At 41.9% G+C, this 14,436-nt stretch overlaps 3 protein-coding genes across 6 annotated transcripts in view; 1 reads left to right on the forward strand and 2 right to left on the reverse strand.

Moving 5' to 3' along the window:
* LOC120452587 overlaps nt 1-14,436 on the forward strand; it is a 50,455-nt gene that overhangs the window by 1,149 nt on the left and 34,870 nt on the right. For 2 of the 4 annotated variants that reach the window (XR_005616481.1, XM_039636880.1), the window contains exons 1-2: nt 4,542-5,674; nt 13,309-13,354. The gene's annotated coding sequence lies outside the window, so the exon portion shown is untranslated. Of the gene's footprint in view, nt 1-95; nt 229-290; nt 5,675-13,308; nt 13,355-14,436 lie in introns of those variants that run through there. The other 2 variants (XR_005616479.1, XR_005616480.1) reach the window with 2 other exon arrangements.
* Nucleotides 8,064-9,454, reverse strand: LOC120452602. The gene has a single exon (XM_039636903.2). It carries the CDS (start codon nt 9,283-9,285, stop codon nt 8,131-8,133), a length of 1,155 nt encoding a protein of 384 aa, XP_039492837.1. The 5' UTR covers nt 9,286-9,454; the 3' UTR covers nt 8,064-8,130.
* LOC120452617 (accessory gland peptide Acp33A) lies at nt 14,012-14,312 on the reverse strand. The gene has a single exon (XM_039636926.1). It carries the CDS (start codon nt 14,291-14,293, stop codon nt 14,150-14,152), a length of 144 nt encoding a protein of 47 aa, XP_039492860.1. The 5' UTR covers nt 14,294-14,312; the 3' UTR covers nt 14,012-14,149.

Raw genomic sequence — 14,436 nt, forward strand, 5'->3', positions numbered from 1 at the left:
GCTTTAAAATGAGCCTAATTTTAAAATATTTAAAAAATATTAACCATTTTTTTATGTACATAATTGCATTTACCATTTTTCTATTCCATCATAAGACCATCACATACAGTTTCCTCTTAAAGAATAAAGTCAGGGAGATTACTAATTCCGGAGACATAAGCAGATTTATGGAAATCCTATGATGCAACATCGCAAGGGGGGACCCTTAGCACCTGCTCAACGCAGGAGGTAACCCTTCAACTGGGAAATTGATATGGCCACCGATTGATAGCATTTTTACGTCCCTGTAGGGTACATACAAAGTTTCGGTAATAGAAATTGGCCCATTGGAGCCTGGGAATCGAAACAAAAGCTGAAAATACCGACTGGGAAAGGCACCGACAAAACGACCCAACGAGCCAACTGCATCACGAGGCTTTGGGCCATGGCTCGATGCCAATGGCCATTCCCATAAATGTGTGTCTGTCTCAGTACTCAGCCTGTTTCATCTGTATATGTGTTTGAGTACTTCCCCCTTTCGAAATGCAAAAAAAAAAAAAAGGGCTGTGCAGAAATGTAGATTTACAGGAAATTGTGGGGCGTAAAATATTTTGCGCAAAAGTTGTACAACAATAGCATTAACAAGGCGAACAGAAGTGAAACAGAAAAGCTGGAGGGTGTTGGCAAATATTTGAACAAATATTTGGAGTGCATCGAACGCTCGAATGCGTCGAAAACAATCGCCAACATTTCCCATGTCCGTATGTTTTTTTTTTTTTTTTTTTAATTTACCACACTATGTTTTAAGGTGTGACAACACTTTTTCATTGGCTTTAAGGTCAACCATTTGGAGTCTTAATTGGAGGGGGTCATAATTACAGACAGGCGTCCAACTTGATGGCCCACAACGCCCACAAAGGTCGGCGATACTTGGCTGAAACTCAAAGGAGCTGTCGGCTTTGTCAACTTCCTTGTCAGTGCGGCCACGTGCGACACGCTCTAGGCGGAAATTAAAATTCTGGCGACGTTTCAAAGGCAACGGCAACGGCAACAAAAGCAAAGACAAAGACGGAGGGCAAAGAGCATCTAATAAACTTTCGCGCTCGGGCTATGAATTTTCGTAAGCCACGTTGCCTCCATGATTCCTCGAGTCCTCCACTTGCCACCAACATTGAGGCACGCGCTCATCGGTCTAGACACAAATCAAAGAACTGCGTCTCGCACACCAATCAATGTTCGTCCTTCGCCGAGTGAATACTGCAGAAAACTCCTACGACTGGCTCAATGTTGCATGCCCCAACTATGTGACTTCTATTAACGGGTTGCTTATGGCACCACCTTATATAATGTTATCATTTTGAGATGGTGTAATGCAATAATGTAGATAGGTAAGGTAACACTAGAAACTGGAGTCCTTTAAACAAACTTATAAATAAACTTCTTATGCTTCCACAACTATATGGAATTTCTATTAATGCACTATATTGCTGTTAAATAAAATGGAGAGATAAAATGGGAAAGGACTTTACGAACGGTTGTATCCATTTGTTGAAGTGCAAACTCTAGAAGAGATTGCTTTGCATGCAGCTGCTGCCACTTCTTCAATTAAGCCAAGGAAAGTTCGTTTATTGACCGAACCTGAGCTGGGGACAATTGTAACAGTTTATCCAAGTAAATAAACGGCTAAGAGCGGGTTAATGAACGGCCAGCAGCGAGGGGTAAATGCAATTCAGTTCGCAGTGGGATTGGATTATTTATTTGCTCTTTGCCGGGTATTTAATGGCATCATTTTGTTAAAAAGCTGCCGGCAAAACATTTAATTGATTTTTAAAGTTGTAAATTTAATAGTTTATTAGTTAAATAAAGCATATATGCACAGGTAACAAAAATATGGTATTTTTTGCCCTAAAATTCTAATTAAAATTAGTTAATTGGTATATACAAATGAAATGAAAATTAAAATAAATAAAATTGGTTAGTTTAAATATTTACATATTTAATAATGGCGGTTTTCTCATATACCCAAACATATTCCCCAATTTTAAAAACTTTTATGAATTGATAATCGGATCCTATTAACGCGACTTTAAGAATCAGTCATAACGGAATATCCTTCGATTTAAGGACACGCCTATTGAGGTGATTCACGTAAAGCAAAATTACATCCACTCTCGGCGTTGACAGTGCAAGTAGCGCATCTCACTACCCCCATCCTTTCGTCCTTCGCTCTATCAGTGAAACAAAGGAGCTTTTAACATGTCGGCCTGCCAAGGAGCACATGTGTGTGTGTGTGTGCGAGTGAGTTGAAGTAACCTTTGGCCGATTAAACATAAATCCCTATAAAGCAACAAAGTAAAAATTGCCAACGAGCCAAGTAAAAACTTTGGCGAAGTGCTCAACATCTTGGAGCTTCGCTGCTTCCGCGCTTTCCACGCTTTCCCCGCTTTCCACGCTCGATGGCAAGGACGTTCAGCTGACTGTTGGTTGCTGGCTGCTCGCTGATGGGTGGTGATGGGTGGTAATAGTGGGTGGTAATGGTGGGTGGTGGGGCAGGGCAGAGGCCTTTGAAGCCCGGTTAATGCAAAAGCGCCGGGGCCAAGGAGCGGCTGAGTAATTTATATGCCAGGCACAAGATCATCGCTGTTAGGGCATTAAAAACTTAAATAGTTTTAATGCGACACAAACTATGCGCGAGTGGAGCCGAGAACACGGCGTACAAGCCGCCCCACTCCGCGCCCAAGGTGCGTATACTTAACGCAGCCTTAATTATTGTACTTGCCGACAAAGGAGGATTTCGCGGAGCATTGCGGAGGAGAACAAAGATTGTAAGCCAACATTCATAATGTGCAATGGCTCGTTTACTCGGCAGGACGACAATCTTGTCCTTTATGCCGGGCCAATGTAAATTTAAATAAGAATGCAGATGAAATCGGAGATACAAACTCAACTCAGCTACAAGCTGCCTACGGAATTGATTTGAATGACCAAGGAGGAGCACGCAAAGAATAACAATAAACATTTCTATCTGCTTCATTGGTTATTTACTCATTTCGATATAAGGAGAGGCATCAAACAAGAAAAACAGCGTAAAACGAAAAATTCCCATCTCTGGTTTTTATTTTTATTTTCTTTTTTTTTCCCCACTTTTGAAATCGCGAAAAGGACTTCGCTTGATGGCATCGAAACTAAAGCAGCCAAATAAGCAACCGCAGGGCAGGGTCTGCCGATTTTCTTCTGTTTCTTCTTTTCATATATACACTTATTTATATATATACATATATATAAATTTGGCGAAGACAGAAGCTGCTTATAAAGCAATATACAATTCGAGCAGCCAGGCAACAACAATCGAAGCGAATCGATATTCTCCGCTGCTGGCTTTCACTCCTCATTCCTTCGCCCTGACTTCTTCTTGGCTTCGGTTCTGGCCAAAATGGATTTTCGGCACCTCCACGGGGACCCGCTTCGCTCGGTGTCACGGGTATTTGGGCGGGGCGTGTGGGCGTGGGCGGTGGGCGGTGGGCGGTGGGCGGTGGGCGGTGGGCGGTAGGCGTTTGGGAAATGCACTGGCAAGTGAAGCCTCCGATTCTGGCCACATGTCTCGGCGGCTGAGGACTTCAGCTTGCGAGTTTTCACGCCTGAGTCCGTGGTGAAGTTTTTCCATCCGCTCGGTCAGTCAGCTGCGAGTGTTGAGGTTGGCTTTTCTGGCTGCGGCCTTTGCATTTCCAGAGTGGCGCCGACTCCCTCAACGAGTGTCCTGTTATACCATCTGTGATACTAGGAGAGCATCGCATAGGGGGAAATTGTCTGGGAACAGTTTTGTGTGCGTGCTCTTATACTGAGAGGAGACAGAAATAGAAAGCACTGCTAAGTGCTCCGCAAAAAAGGGGGCAAAGAAATCACAAACAATAACAATAATAAAGTTTTATAACTTTAAAATGTAGGCAAGGCTTAATATAAGATTTAAATAGTTTAATCGTAATTAAATAGATTTTTATTAAAAAAAAAAACAAATAATGTGGGGCAAACAGTTTATTCAAAACCGGGAAATTATAAATTTGTAATTATAATAAAATATCTTACACAGAAAAGTAAATTAAAGTAAAGTAGAGTAAAAGTAAATTTGCATACTTACTGTATCAAGCCTGCTTCCCTATATTATGAATATTTAAATTTGTGTGTATTGTCTATTTTATAAAAATGAAATAAGTGCATTTGAATTGGTAATTGTGTGCAATTGATAAGGCGCGTTGATTAGGCATTTTATGGGCGTATAAATCACATTGAAAATATAAATAAGCTAGCTCTTTCCCCAGCAGGGAAACCGGTGAAAGTGGTGGGCGACTTTCCCTCGCAGCGCTTTCTCTTCTACACAGAATCTCTCTCTCTCTCTCTCTTGGGAGAGAGTGTGTATAACAGTTTGCCGAGTGCAAACGAGGCACGAGGACGCTGCCGAGAGAGGAGGCCGAACGCCGCCTGGTTTTCACTTGGCGGAGGCGTCTGCCTGCCTGGAAATCCGTCGAGCGTTGCGGGCGCAGCAGTTGAAAAGCGTACGCCGTGTGCGACAGACACGCCGCAGTCGATCCGTTCGAGTCCGTTCCGCTCCGTTCTTGCCGCTCCGAACCGGACGGATCCGTAACCCCGCCCGTGGGGATCCGTAACTCCGCCGGAATTAAAGCTGCTTAGAGCCAAAGAGCTAGAGAGCCTGACCGACCAGGTGGTCAACTAATCCGTAGTTAACTCAACTAACCCGCAGTTAGCTGCTTGGTGCCTGGGTTTCCCTCTTTCTGTGCGTGTGTGTCTGTGTCTGTGTACAGTGGCAAGCGGCAAGTGGCAAGAGTTGAGGGGGCAGCAGTACGTGTCACCATCAGAGTTTTCCGAGTGCGCCGGGTAACGCGAGACGGGATATTCGGAAAACAACCTGAAATCCATTTGCCGCAATTTGAGAAACCAGCGACAACAACATGTGTAAACGCTAACGAGCGCGAAAACGCGAACATTTTGATTGATTTTTGATTGACATGCCACTCAGCGCATGCCACCCACCTCGCAAAGTGACAAGGGAAGAATAACAGTGGGGGCTGCGATAAAATTAAAACAAACAAGAAACAACAAACTTGAGGAGCACTCGCTGCAACATGTATTCACTAAAAAGTCAAACAAAATATTGAAACGTTGTAAGCGATTTCGGGTCTACAAAATAATTGCTTCAAGGGCTGTCGGCGAAAGTGCCAACGCAAACAGCAAAAAAGTATATGTATGCCACAAACAAAATGCAATCAAATCAAGGCCCATAAAAACCGAACAAGGAAAATCCAGTTGGACAAAAAATCAAACAAAGTAATAATAAAAATCCACAGCATCAGGCGGCTAATCAACTACAATATACATATAAAAAAAACGCTGAGTTTGGCAACTGTTTTTCTGGCTTCTCGGTTGGATTCCTACTTCCTACTTCCTTGCTGTGTCAGTGTAGTGGTGTCTTTTATTTGTATGTATATATGTTTCACGTATGTTTGTGCCCGGCTATGAAAAAAGGATAAAATATGCCCACATTGATTTCCTCCTGCGACAACAGCAACAACAACACCACCATCATCATTATCGGCTAAACAACAAAGGCAACATCCGTAATAAGAATCAAGGCGAAAAAGTTGCAGGATTCGACGAGGGCAAAGTTTTTTGGACATTTTCGGTATGTTGTTTCTAATTTCTGCACTGTTTTAGTTATTTCGCTTGTTGTACATAAAACTCAGCAATATTGCTGTCAAAGTTCTGACAGCTTGAACTTTTTATATGCACGAAACCCACCTCATCTTATGCCGTATTACGATTTTCGGGTCGAAGGGGCCAAGTTCAATATTTATTATGCGCAAAGTTGCTTGTATAATTCGGTTAAATGCGTGTATATAAACAAAAGTGCTCGATTTAAAAGAGTTGCCCACGAAAAGTTGGGCATTGTGAGGATTGGTTTTTTTGGGGGAATTGGTAATGAAGTTCCTACAACTTTGGACAGGATCTCAAAATAATTGAATGGCCAGTACTTGATTGCAGATACAACCCTTTTTGGGAGGCATTCTTCGGCTCTGGTCATTAATTTGTTCCACATTCAATTAAGCTCGTGTAAATTACGGCTGTCAAATGGCCTACGAACCTGAAGCAGCCCCTTTGATAAGGTCATTTAATTACCAAACACACAAAGTGCCCTGAAGTAAAACTTGCTGATATTTAAAATGTTTGTGCTGTGGCTTTGGTAAATTTCGAAAAAGGAAAAGGTGCAAGAACCACAACAAAGGACCTCCTCAAACCTCCTGTGAAACATCTCCTTTTGCTCGATATGGGGTTCTTTTTTGGGAAATCAGGTTAACCCCCTGACTGCAAGTATTTGGAAGTTTCGTGTTTGCCTCGAAATAAAATGGAATCGAGGAAATGCCGAAGGCAATGCCTTTTCAACGCTGACGGCGTGCAAATGAGAAAATTCATTATTTAACATTAATTAGGGCTTATTATGCACATTATCAACACAGTGGAGCGAGCACGCACACACGTATGCTAACCGCATTAAATGTCAGTCAAAGACTCGACTAAGTAAACACAAGTGAGTGTTACCGTCACTGTGTGTGTGTGTGTGATTCTGTGGACAACTATCAACCACACCAACCCACACACACACACACAGTCGCACAGACATACGGCACGCAGCACCGGTGAAAGTTTACTCTCCACAGAGCCCCCCACCAAAACCCCCAAAAGGAAGGGAAAGTCAGGTTCATAATTCAACGCCCATCAGAGGAGAGCGGAGAGGGAGGCGCGGTGGGGGTGGCCAGCAAGGAACAAACAGGAAGCGAAGCGGTAACGAAAAAAACAGGCAACTTCTGGAAGATGTCTCGGCTTCAGCTAGACTAAATGCTACCCAGCTATTCGAGTTTTCTTAACCATAATAAGCCAGAGAGTTTGAGGGAAAATGTATGGGAAATAGTTCAGAGCATGTAGTATTTATACATAAGCAGCATTACCAATTAAACTATTCAAAATTGTATTATTTTATTTCATATTTACAATTAGGGCAATTAATAGATTTTTAAAATTCAGAATTTATGAAGTGCGCTCAAGTTTTCCTGCATCTATAACCTCTACTGTACACCTGATTTCCAGGCCCAATATGCCCAGCCCAAAAGCCTTCACCATCCGCTGGGTGGGGAAGGTGTGTAAATTATTCAGTAAATTGTTAAGTAAATAACACGGAGGGCGCACGTTAAAAAGCAACCGAAAGACAACAATAACAGCAGGCAGAACAACAGAACAACGGGCACAGACATCAACACCAACCTCCTTGTGTCTAGGTCCGCTGAGGAAACTTACCTCTCATGCATGGATATGGCGCTGATGATAATGTTGCTGATTCCGGGTCTGAGGATAATGATGATGATGATGTTCGGCAACTGAAGCCAAGGCGAATGATGACACGCCGAACAGTTCACGGCTCAGCGGAGTTGCCGGCAGCAAATGTACAATAAAATAAACACCAAATGTGGAAAGCTGGCCCCGGGCCTTTCGAACGAAACGGAACGAAAACAAAGCCGGAAACGGAAGCTGCTATGAGAGTTCAGGGGGCTGGAACGACTCTGGAACGCACTCCGAACCGAACCGAGTAAACAATGGCGAGAAATTTGTTGACCCTGGAGCAGGAGCAGGAGCAGGAGCAGGAACCAATGCAGGAAAGTCGAGTGTAGACAAAGGCCCCATCTACTCACATCGACTCACTTCGGTGTCCAGTCCAGCCACAAATCGGCGATGATTGTGGAGGATTCACAGGCTGTGGAAGAGAGGCTACAAGTAGCAAACAAATTACACAAGCAGATGAATAATTTCGCTTGGGGAATTACAAATTCAACCCCTTCCGAATGACTTGAGAAATACATTTAGAAAAATTACACATTGGTATGTGTGGCCAGGCTCAGTGGAACATTGAAACATTGAGCTTAGAAGTACCATAATCAATTCAGGGGTTTTCAGAATTGCGATTCGTGGCTTTGTTAACACTAAGAAGTAATAATCACTCTCGAATTCCCCTTCTCCTTTTGTATGTTTCTACGCAGTTTTTTTTATAGCAATTACATATGTTTTGTATAAAATTTGGACAACAAGTAGTTAACTAAATATATTCTTCACTTTTTCAAAGGCTTTTGAAATGTAGTCAAGTGTGACCCAGGAGCGTTGACTATCCCGTAGCAAAGTGTTGCTCTCGTTCCAAATTTCTAGTTGGCCATCTCGCTGAATATCGAAACTGCTTTGCAAATAATGTAAAGCATTTTCAGGCATCTGGGTTGATCGTGAGGTTCTTTGCTTCCTTACGCGTTTGGCAGCTAGAGCTCTTAACTTGGTTTTCTTGACATTGGTTTTCTCTTGGCTTCGCTTGCTGACTACCCGATAGAGATCCTTTTCGGCAGGAGTCATTTTGCGCCACAGGGAGGTCTTTTCTACGGACATCAGACCAGGATTTGCTTGACGGACTTTGCGCAGAAAGTTTTTGTAAGCCGAAGCACTATTAGTTAGACGCACCGACACCATTGGAGGCACCTCCTTTTTGGCCGCATTTTTAATTGATTTTCTGGGACTCACCACACCTCGTGGTCTTGGGTTTAATCGCTTTGTCAACTTACGTAGCTTTGGAGACAATCTCTTGACCTTGCTGGCTTTATTAAATCCATTTTGATTTTTTTTTGTAGTTTCATAAACCGGCTGCAGTGCAACCGCATTTAAAATTTCATTACGATTCTGCACTTGATTACACAATTTTAGAACGTAGTTTTCTGGACTGAATTCTGCTTTTTGTTTGGGTGTCATTTTATCCCATTTGGCGATGGCCTCTTGAACACTTTCTCTGGGATCGGAACCACGAGTCATGCAGAAATCCTGGAGAAAGTTCACAAACGGCTGATTCCTCACCGACACTGAAGCAATGGACATATCACTAATTTCAGAAATAGCTTCTATGGATGTCTGTTTATTTTTGATCGGACCAAACATCCCGCGTGCGTTGCTTTTATTTGCCAGATTACCAATTTTCGGTGTGGAATGCAGCTGGAAATCCGGTTCCGCAGTGGGAATCGATGATTTTGAATACCGCATTTTTCTGGGTTTTTCAATAACTCGAATATTTGGATTATTTTCAGAATCCAATAACAGCTGTTCAGTGCCTTGAATGATTATTTTCGAAAGCGTACTCGTCTTCTTGATTTCGGCTGGAGTTTCTTGAACTGGTTTTGATCTTTTCCGTAGACTCCGTTTTAAAACGGGCGGCATTTTGAGGTTCGGTGATTGTAAATATGTTCTTTATAGTTTGAAAATGGTAATATATTTAAGATAAAAGTCGAAAAAGAATAGCACGCATAAAAGTACAAATTTCGAAAAATTATTTACGCGTGTCTACAAAGTGTGTGTGTGTTGTTTTCTATACTGATAGAATACTGGAGAAAAGTAAAAGCAGGGGTAACTGTGATCCCAGCCTGCTTTTCACACTTTTTAAACCACATAAAAATATATATTTTTGTGGTAAGTTTGCTGCAATAAATATTGAAGATTTATCTGCCGCCCACCGTCGCACCAATGGAAGCACACAGACAGAGGCGGTTGGGTCCATTCTGCACCCGCAGAGCTCCTCCAGATCTGGGCCAAAATCTGGGCCGCAGAGTGCTCAGACGCAAATGACATGCAAAATAAGCAGCACCAGAACCAGTGGAACCATTGAAACCATTGGAGCCATGAGTAGGAGCAAAGGCAGGCGGGCCACTTACTGAGCCCCAGACATCCAACAGATAGGGTTTATTAGGGCACCGAGACAGCATCCGTAATTTATGCGGGTTTCGAGTAAAAATGTTTGCATAAACTTTATGCAAAAATATGCTCTGGCCAACGCATGGGTGGCTGGGTAAGTAGTTGGCTAGATGGGTGGCAAGGTCCCTTGGCAGCAAACTCTTGGCCCAGGCACATTAACAGAAATTGATTTTCGATTTTTCCCCCCCCACTCGCTCGTAGATTCTGCTCGGAAACAAAGTATGGAAAATGCTTTCTAGCTGAATTAGAAAATAAAGCAATTTGTTTTGCGCATTTTGTGTCGTTTTGGTTATCCTGCAAAAAGTTTGATTAGTTTGTTTTGCATTTGTTTTGGGCGTTGGGAGCGGATAATGTTATTAATGTTTCCTATAGAGTGCCCTGGAAGTTGATCGAGCTCTGAGCACTGACCAAAAAAAAAGGTTTGGCTACACATTTGCCGAAAGTTTTGGTAAGGGTTTTTAAAAAAGTTTGCCATAGTGTGTTTGCGGATTTTCCATGAGAGTTGTTTTTTGTTACACACTTTCAGGCACCGGTTGCAGTAAGCCTTTTCAGTAGGAACTTGTTGGTAAAAGCCAGGTTATGACACTTTGCAGTACTGCACTTTGACCTCGCGTGGGTTGCTGAGAGTTCAAATGGAAGGGATTAAAGTGTTATATTGTACGAAAGCAGACCCGCAACCTTTGAACTTGGTTAAAATAAATTAAATCTTCATGGCGAATTGTCGGCTGTACCAGCAGATTAAAAATAGTGCTGGAATATCGCCAACCACCCTTATTCTATTCAAACCAGTTATCCAAAATAAATAGAAGGGTTAAAAGACATAATATATTATTTCAACAATGGCATTAACCTACTTGCTATTTAATATATCTAAAAAGATTTTTGTATTTAGACCGAGTGTGACTTCCCAAGATTTTGGGAAAACTGAGGAATAACTTCTACAATAACTGAAGTTAAATTAGTGCATACTTTTACTTCTACTGGCAAACAATGATGTAAATGTAGAATACGTTTCCATTTCCTTTTATTTTGTTATAAAAAAAACATTGATTGCTTGTTCTCCAAAAAAAGTGCTTCAAAGCAATTTGGCAAGGTGCTAATTTGGTTTTTCACATCTGAAGATCAAAGAAGGCCTTCAAGTTTTGCCACTTATAAGCTTCTCGATTTGCAGGCCCCCCACAGCCTTGACCACATTTCCTGGACAAACTGACCGTGACCAGAAACAAATTGGCGTGCAAAGTGCTCGACAAATCAATTGCAATTGCCAGGCCTTCTGCCATCGGGGAAATGGGGCCAAGTTGGGATGGCAGGGGGGCGGCTGTTTGGGCCACATGTAAAGCATTAAATAATTTCGTTGGGCGCCTGTTATGCGCCGCAATGAGCCACGGGCTCAATCAGAAAGTTAGCCAAACAAATTGCAAACGAAATCTCCAATGAGATATGCTTTACTTTCTGGATTTGCCTTTTCCGCAGCCGAATTGCGACAGCAATAACAGGAAGGCGAAAAGTTGAGGGAAAATCAGGCAACAATAACGACGGCAAGGGCTTACTCCATTTTTCCGCGGAGAGCGAAAGCAATTTCCGTTCGTTAAACCTACATTTCGAAATTAAATTTTTTACACTTGAGAAGCTCGCAGCTTCAAATATTTTCATTTTGCCTCAGACGCGGCGCAATTATGCGCCGTCAGTGGGGGTGAGTTGTGGTAAGTGGGGGTGAGTGGGTGTGCAAGGACCTGGCAACCCTGGCCGACTCGAACAGGAGCAAGGCAACCCCCGAAACCGGGCTAAGAACCATTTCTGGAAAACTCCCCCGCCAGCCGGAACAAGTGAGTTGTAATGCTCTGTAAGGTTGTGACGCCTTCAAAACTTTTGCCCCGAGTCAAGGGATGATGGAGCTAAATTACCGACTACCCTATACCTATTGAGAATTATTCAAGAAATTTTAATTTGCCAAAATAATACTCATTGAAGTTTCTTTCATATTTAAACAGAAATAGTATTAATGTACGAATAGACATAATGCGCTTTATTTCTCCATATTACTGCGGTTTGGTTGGTACAAAGTAGTGTTGCCTTCAACGCGCATACCCGAAAAAGCCGCTCATTAGGTACTAAAAATAACCATCAGCAATGTGCAGAAAAGCTAAAAAATATACACGAAAATATTGCTCAAACAAATGCCAAGTCTGCCTACGCGCCCCCGACCTTTGACCCCCAACACCCGCCCACTCATTACGTCTTTGGGCGCAAGGAGCGTGGAATGAAAAAATTTAGACTTTGTTTGCTGTGGTTACCCCTCGTGGTCTGCGGGGGGTAAGGTTCGATGGGGGATGCGGCGGAGACGGGCAAACAAAAAATGCTGCCGAGTATTAAATATCTATTGAAAATGATTGTGGAGTGCGGAGTGCCAGAGTGCCTGAGTTGGGGCCTCGACCTCAAGGAGATGAAAATATGATGCTTGCTTTTCATTATGTTTTCCATCGCTGGCTCACCAACTTTCGGTGCCAGCTTAATTGAGGCATTATTTGTGTCATCGATTTTGGTTCAGCGTGGCCTTAAATATGCTCTCCGTATCTGATCACAGCGACCAAACCGACCGATCCCATCTAATTTATATTATCTGTTTAATTTATATGGCACACGAAATTGCAAATCACCAGCCCTTCCATCGCTCTCGTTAGGCCAGAAAAAGGCAAAGTGCTGGCCGAAAATTGGTAAAAAGAAAAAGGACCCAAGGACCGCCAATAAAATCTGTTTTATTTGCATGCCCCTGGCGAGGACATGGACGTGGCTCCATTTTTTCTTTACCCAAAAGGGTAAGGCCTCTGGCTAATAAACGGGCAATCAGAATTCGAATAAAATGGATGCAGTGTGGGCGGCGGCGAGGAAACGGAATTAAAATGAAAGTTTACTGCTTTTTTTATTGGATTGCAGTACGAGTTTGTTGCTTGCAGCAAACAAAGGATTAGACTTTCAGAGCGCTGCAGGAAGTTCAAGTTGTAGTTATGAACTTGCCAAAGAGGTCAAAGGTCCCGGGCCAAGCCCCTGTTCCTGCTGGAATGCATCAAGAAAAGTTGCGCGACGCGTCTGGCATTCTACGGCGCCATTAAATAGAATATTTAATTTTATTGTCGCCCCACCACCACCCACAGGCTGATGGCATTGTCCTTTGTCACCAAAGATACATCGCACACACCCACAAAAGGGTCCAGTTGCTTTCGCAAAATGAAGCGCCTCGCATTTTTCGAGGCTTAGCTACAAATTTAAATTCCGAGCATGCTGCTCCGTAGGCTCCAAAGGCATCCAGCATCCAACATTCAGTATCCAGCAGCCAACACATATTTACATATTCTCCTTGCCCGTTTCACTTCCACTTTTCAAATTTTTCACCCAAAGCCATTTTATATTAAAAAAAACGGGCGCAACAAAACAAAATGGAACGAAAAGTTTTATACATTTCTAATATGAAACCCTTTTGCGTTGTTTTTTCAGGTTGCCTTTGGAGCACTAAGCCGCGGATGATTAAAACGATAAAAAGGTGGGTTCCACAAAATTCCAGACAGCTTTAAAATAATATTTTCCTTCATTCTTTAAGATTGATTATGCATATTTACTAGGTCCAAGTACTTTGCTAAAATATTGCCGAATACATGTTTGACCTATTAATATTCAAGGTGAAAGTAAGACTTAAAAAATATTATTATTCATTTTATTATTTCTTATTATTATAATTATTTATTATTTTTTCTCACACTTTTTGTGCCAAATTAAATAATATATGTAAATCAAAAGCCACGATATTGGCTTTGAAGTATGTTTTTAATTTGGTGATATATTTGTTTTTCTTTGTGCGTTTTTGCCCATTATTTATTTATGATCATATGTATTTATTTATAAATGCTATGTGTACATATGGGCGATTCATCAAAAACGCATGCAATATTTCATTGGGTTTTAAAAACAATATTTATACGCTTGCGGGCCAAAAGTAAAACCGAGAGTTTTTGCCTGTTTGTTGAATCTGCTACTTTTTTGAATCTGCTACGTTTTTTTCTCGGCATTTGGGGCTTTATTAACTGAACGACATACAAATCGCCGGCAGTGGTCATGTAAAAGAAACACAGACAAACAGCATTCGCAATAAAAACGAAATTGATTTATGAGAATACTCGAAATGTTACCATTTTAAGGCCAGTTATTTGTGGATATTTGTATTTATTAAAATAGAGTGCAGTTTTTGTTAACACTCTTGACCAGTGCTGATATATCGCTGGTTCTCCAAATACAGGTCCAGTTTTAGATACCAGATCCTTCTTTGATTTCTATAGATGCACTACATGCAACACGGGTCCTTTGTGATAAGACATCTGGGATAAAAAACGCAATCGGGGAGTCGACTTTCAGCTGTGTGCTGACCCAGTCCAGCTAGGATCAGGATTATGGTACAAAATAATGGAACTCGTTTGAAAGATGGCATCTTGTGGACTGGCAGACATGAAAAGAAACTACTAGTATACAAATACTTAATTTTTTAAAAGGAATAATTACCATTATCATGCTTTAATTACTTCAAGCATTCACGTAACGTTTTATAATTCAATACGCTACGCAATTCATACA

The sequence above is a fragment of the Drosophila santomea genome, chromosome 2L (genome assembly GCF_016746245.2).
Source record: "Drosophila santomea strain STO CAGO 1482 chromosome 2L, Prin_Dsan_1.1, whole genome shotgun sequence".
NCBI classification, from domain to species: domain Eukaryota; kingdom Metazoa; phylum Arthropoda; class Insecta; order Diptera; family Drosophilidae; genus Drosophila; species Drosophila santomea.

Bases quoted from the DNA above. Each gene is read 5' to 3' on its own strand.
- LOC120452602 (XM_039636903.2), bottom strand. From the start codon at position 9,285: ATGCCGCCCGTTTTAAAACGGAGTCTACGGAAAAGATCAAAACCAGTT.
- LOC120452617 (XM_039636926.1), bottom strand. From the start codon at position 14,293: ATGCCATCTTTCAAACGAGTTCCATTATTTTGTACCATAATCCTGATC.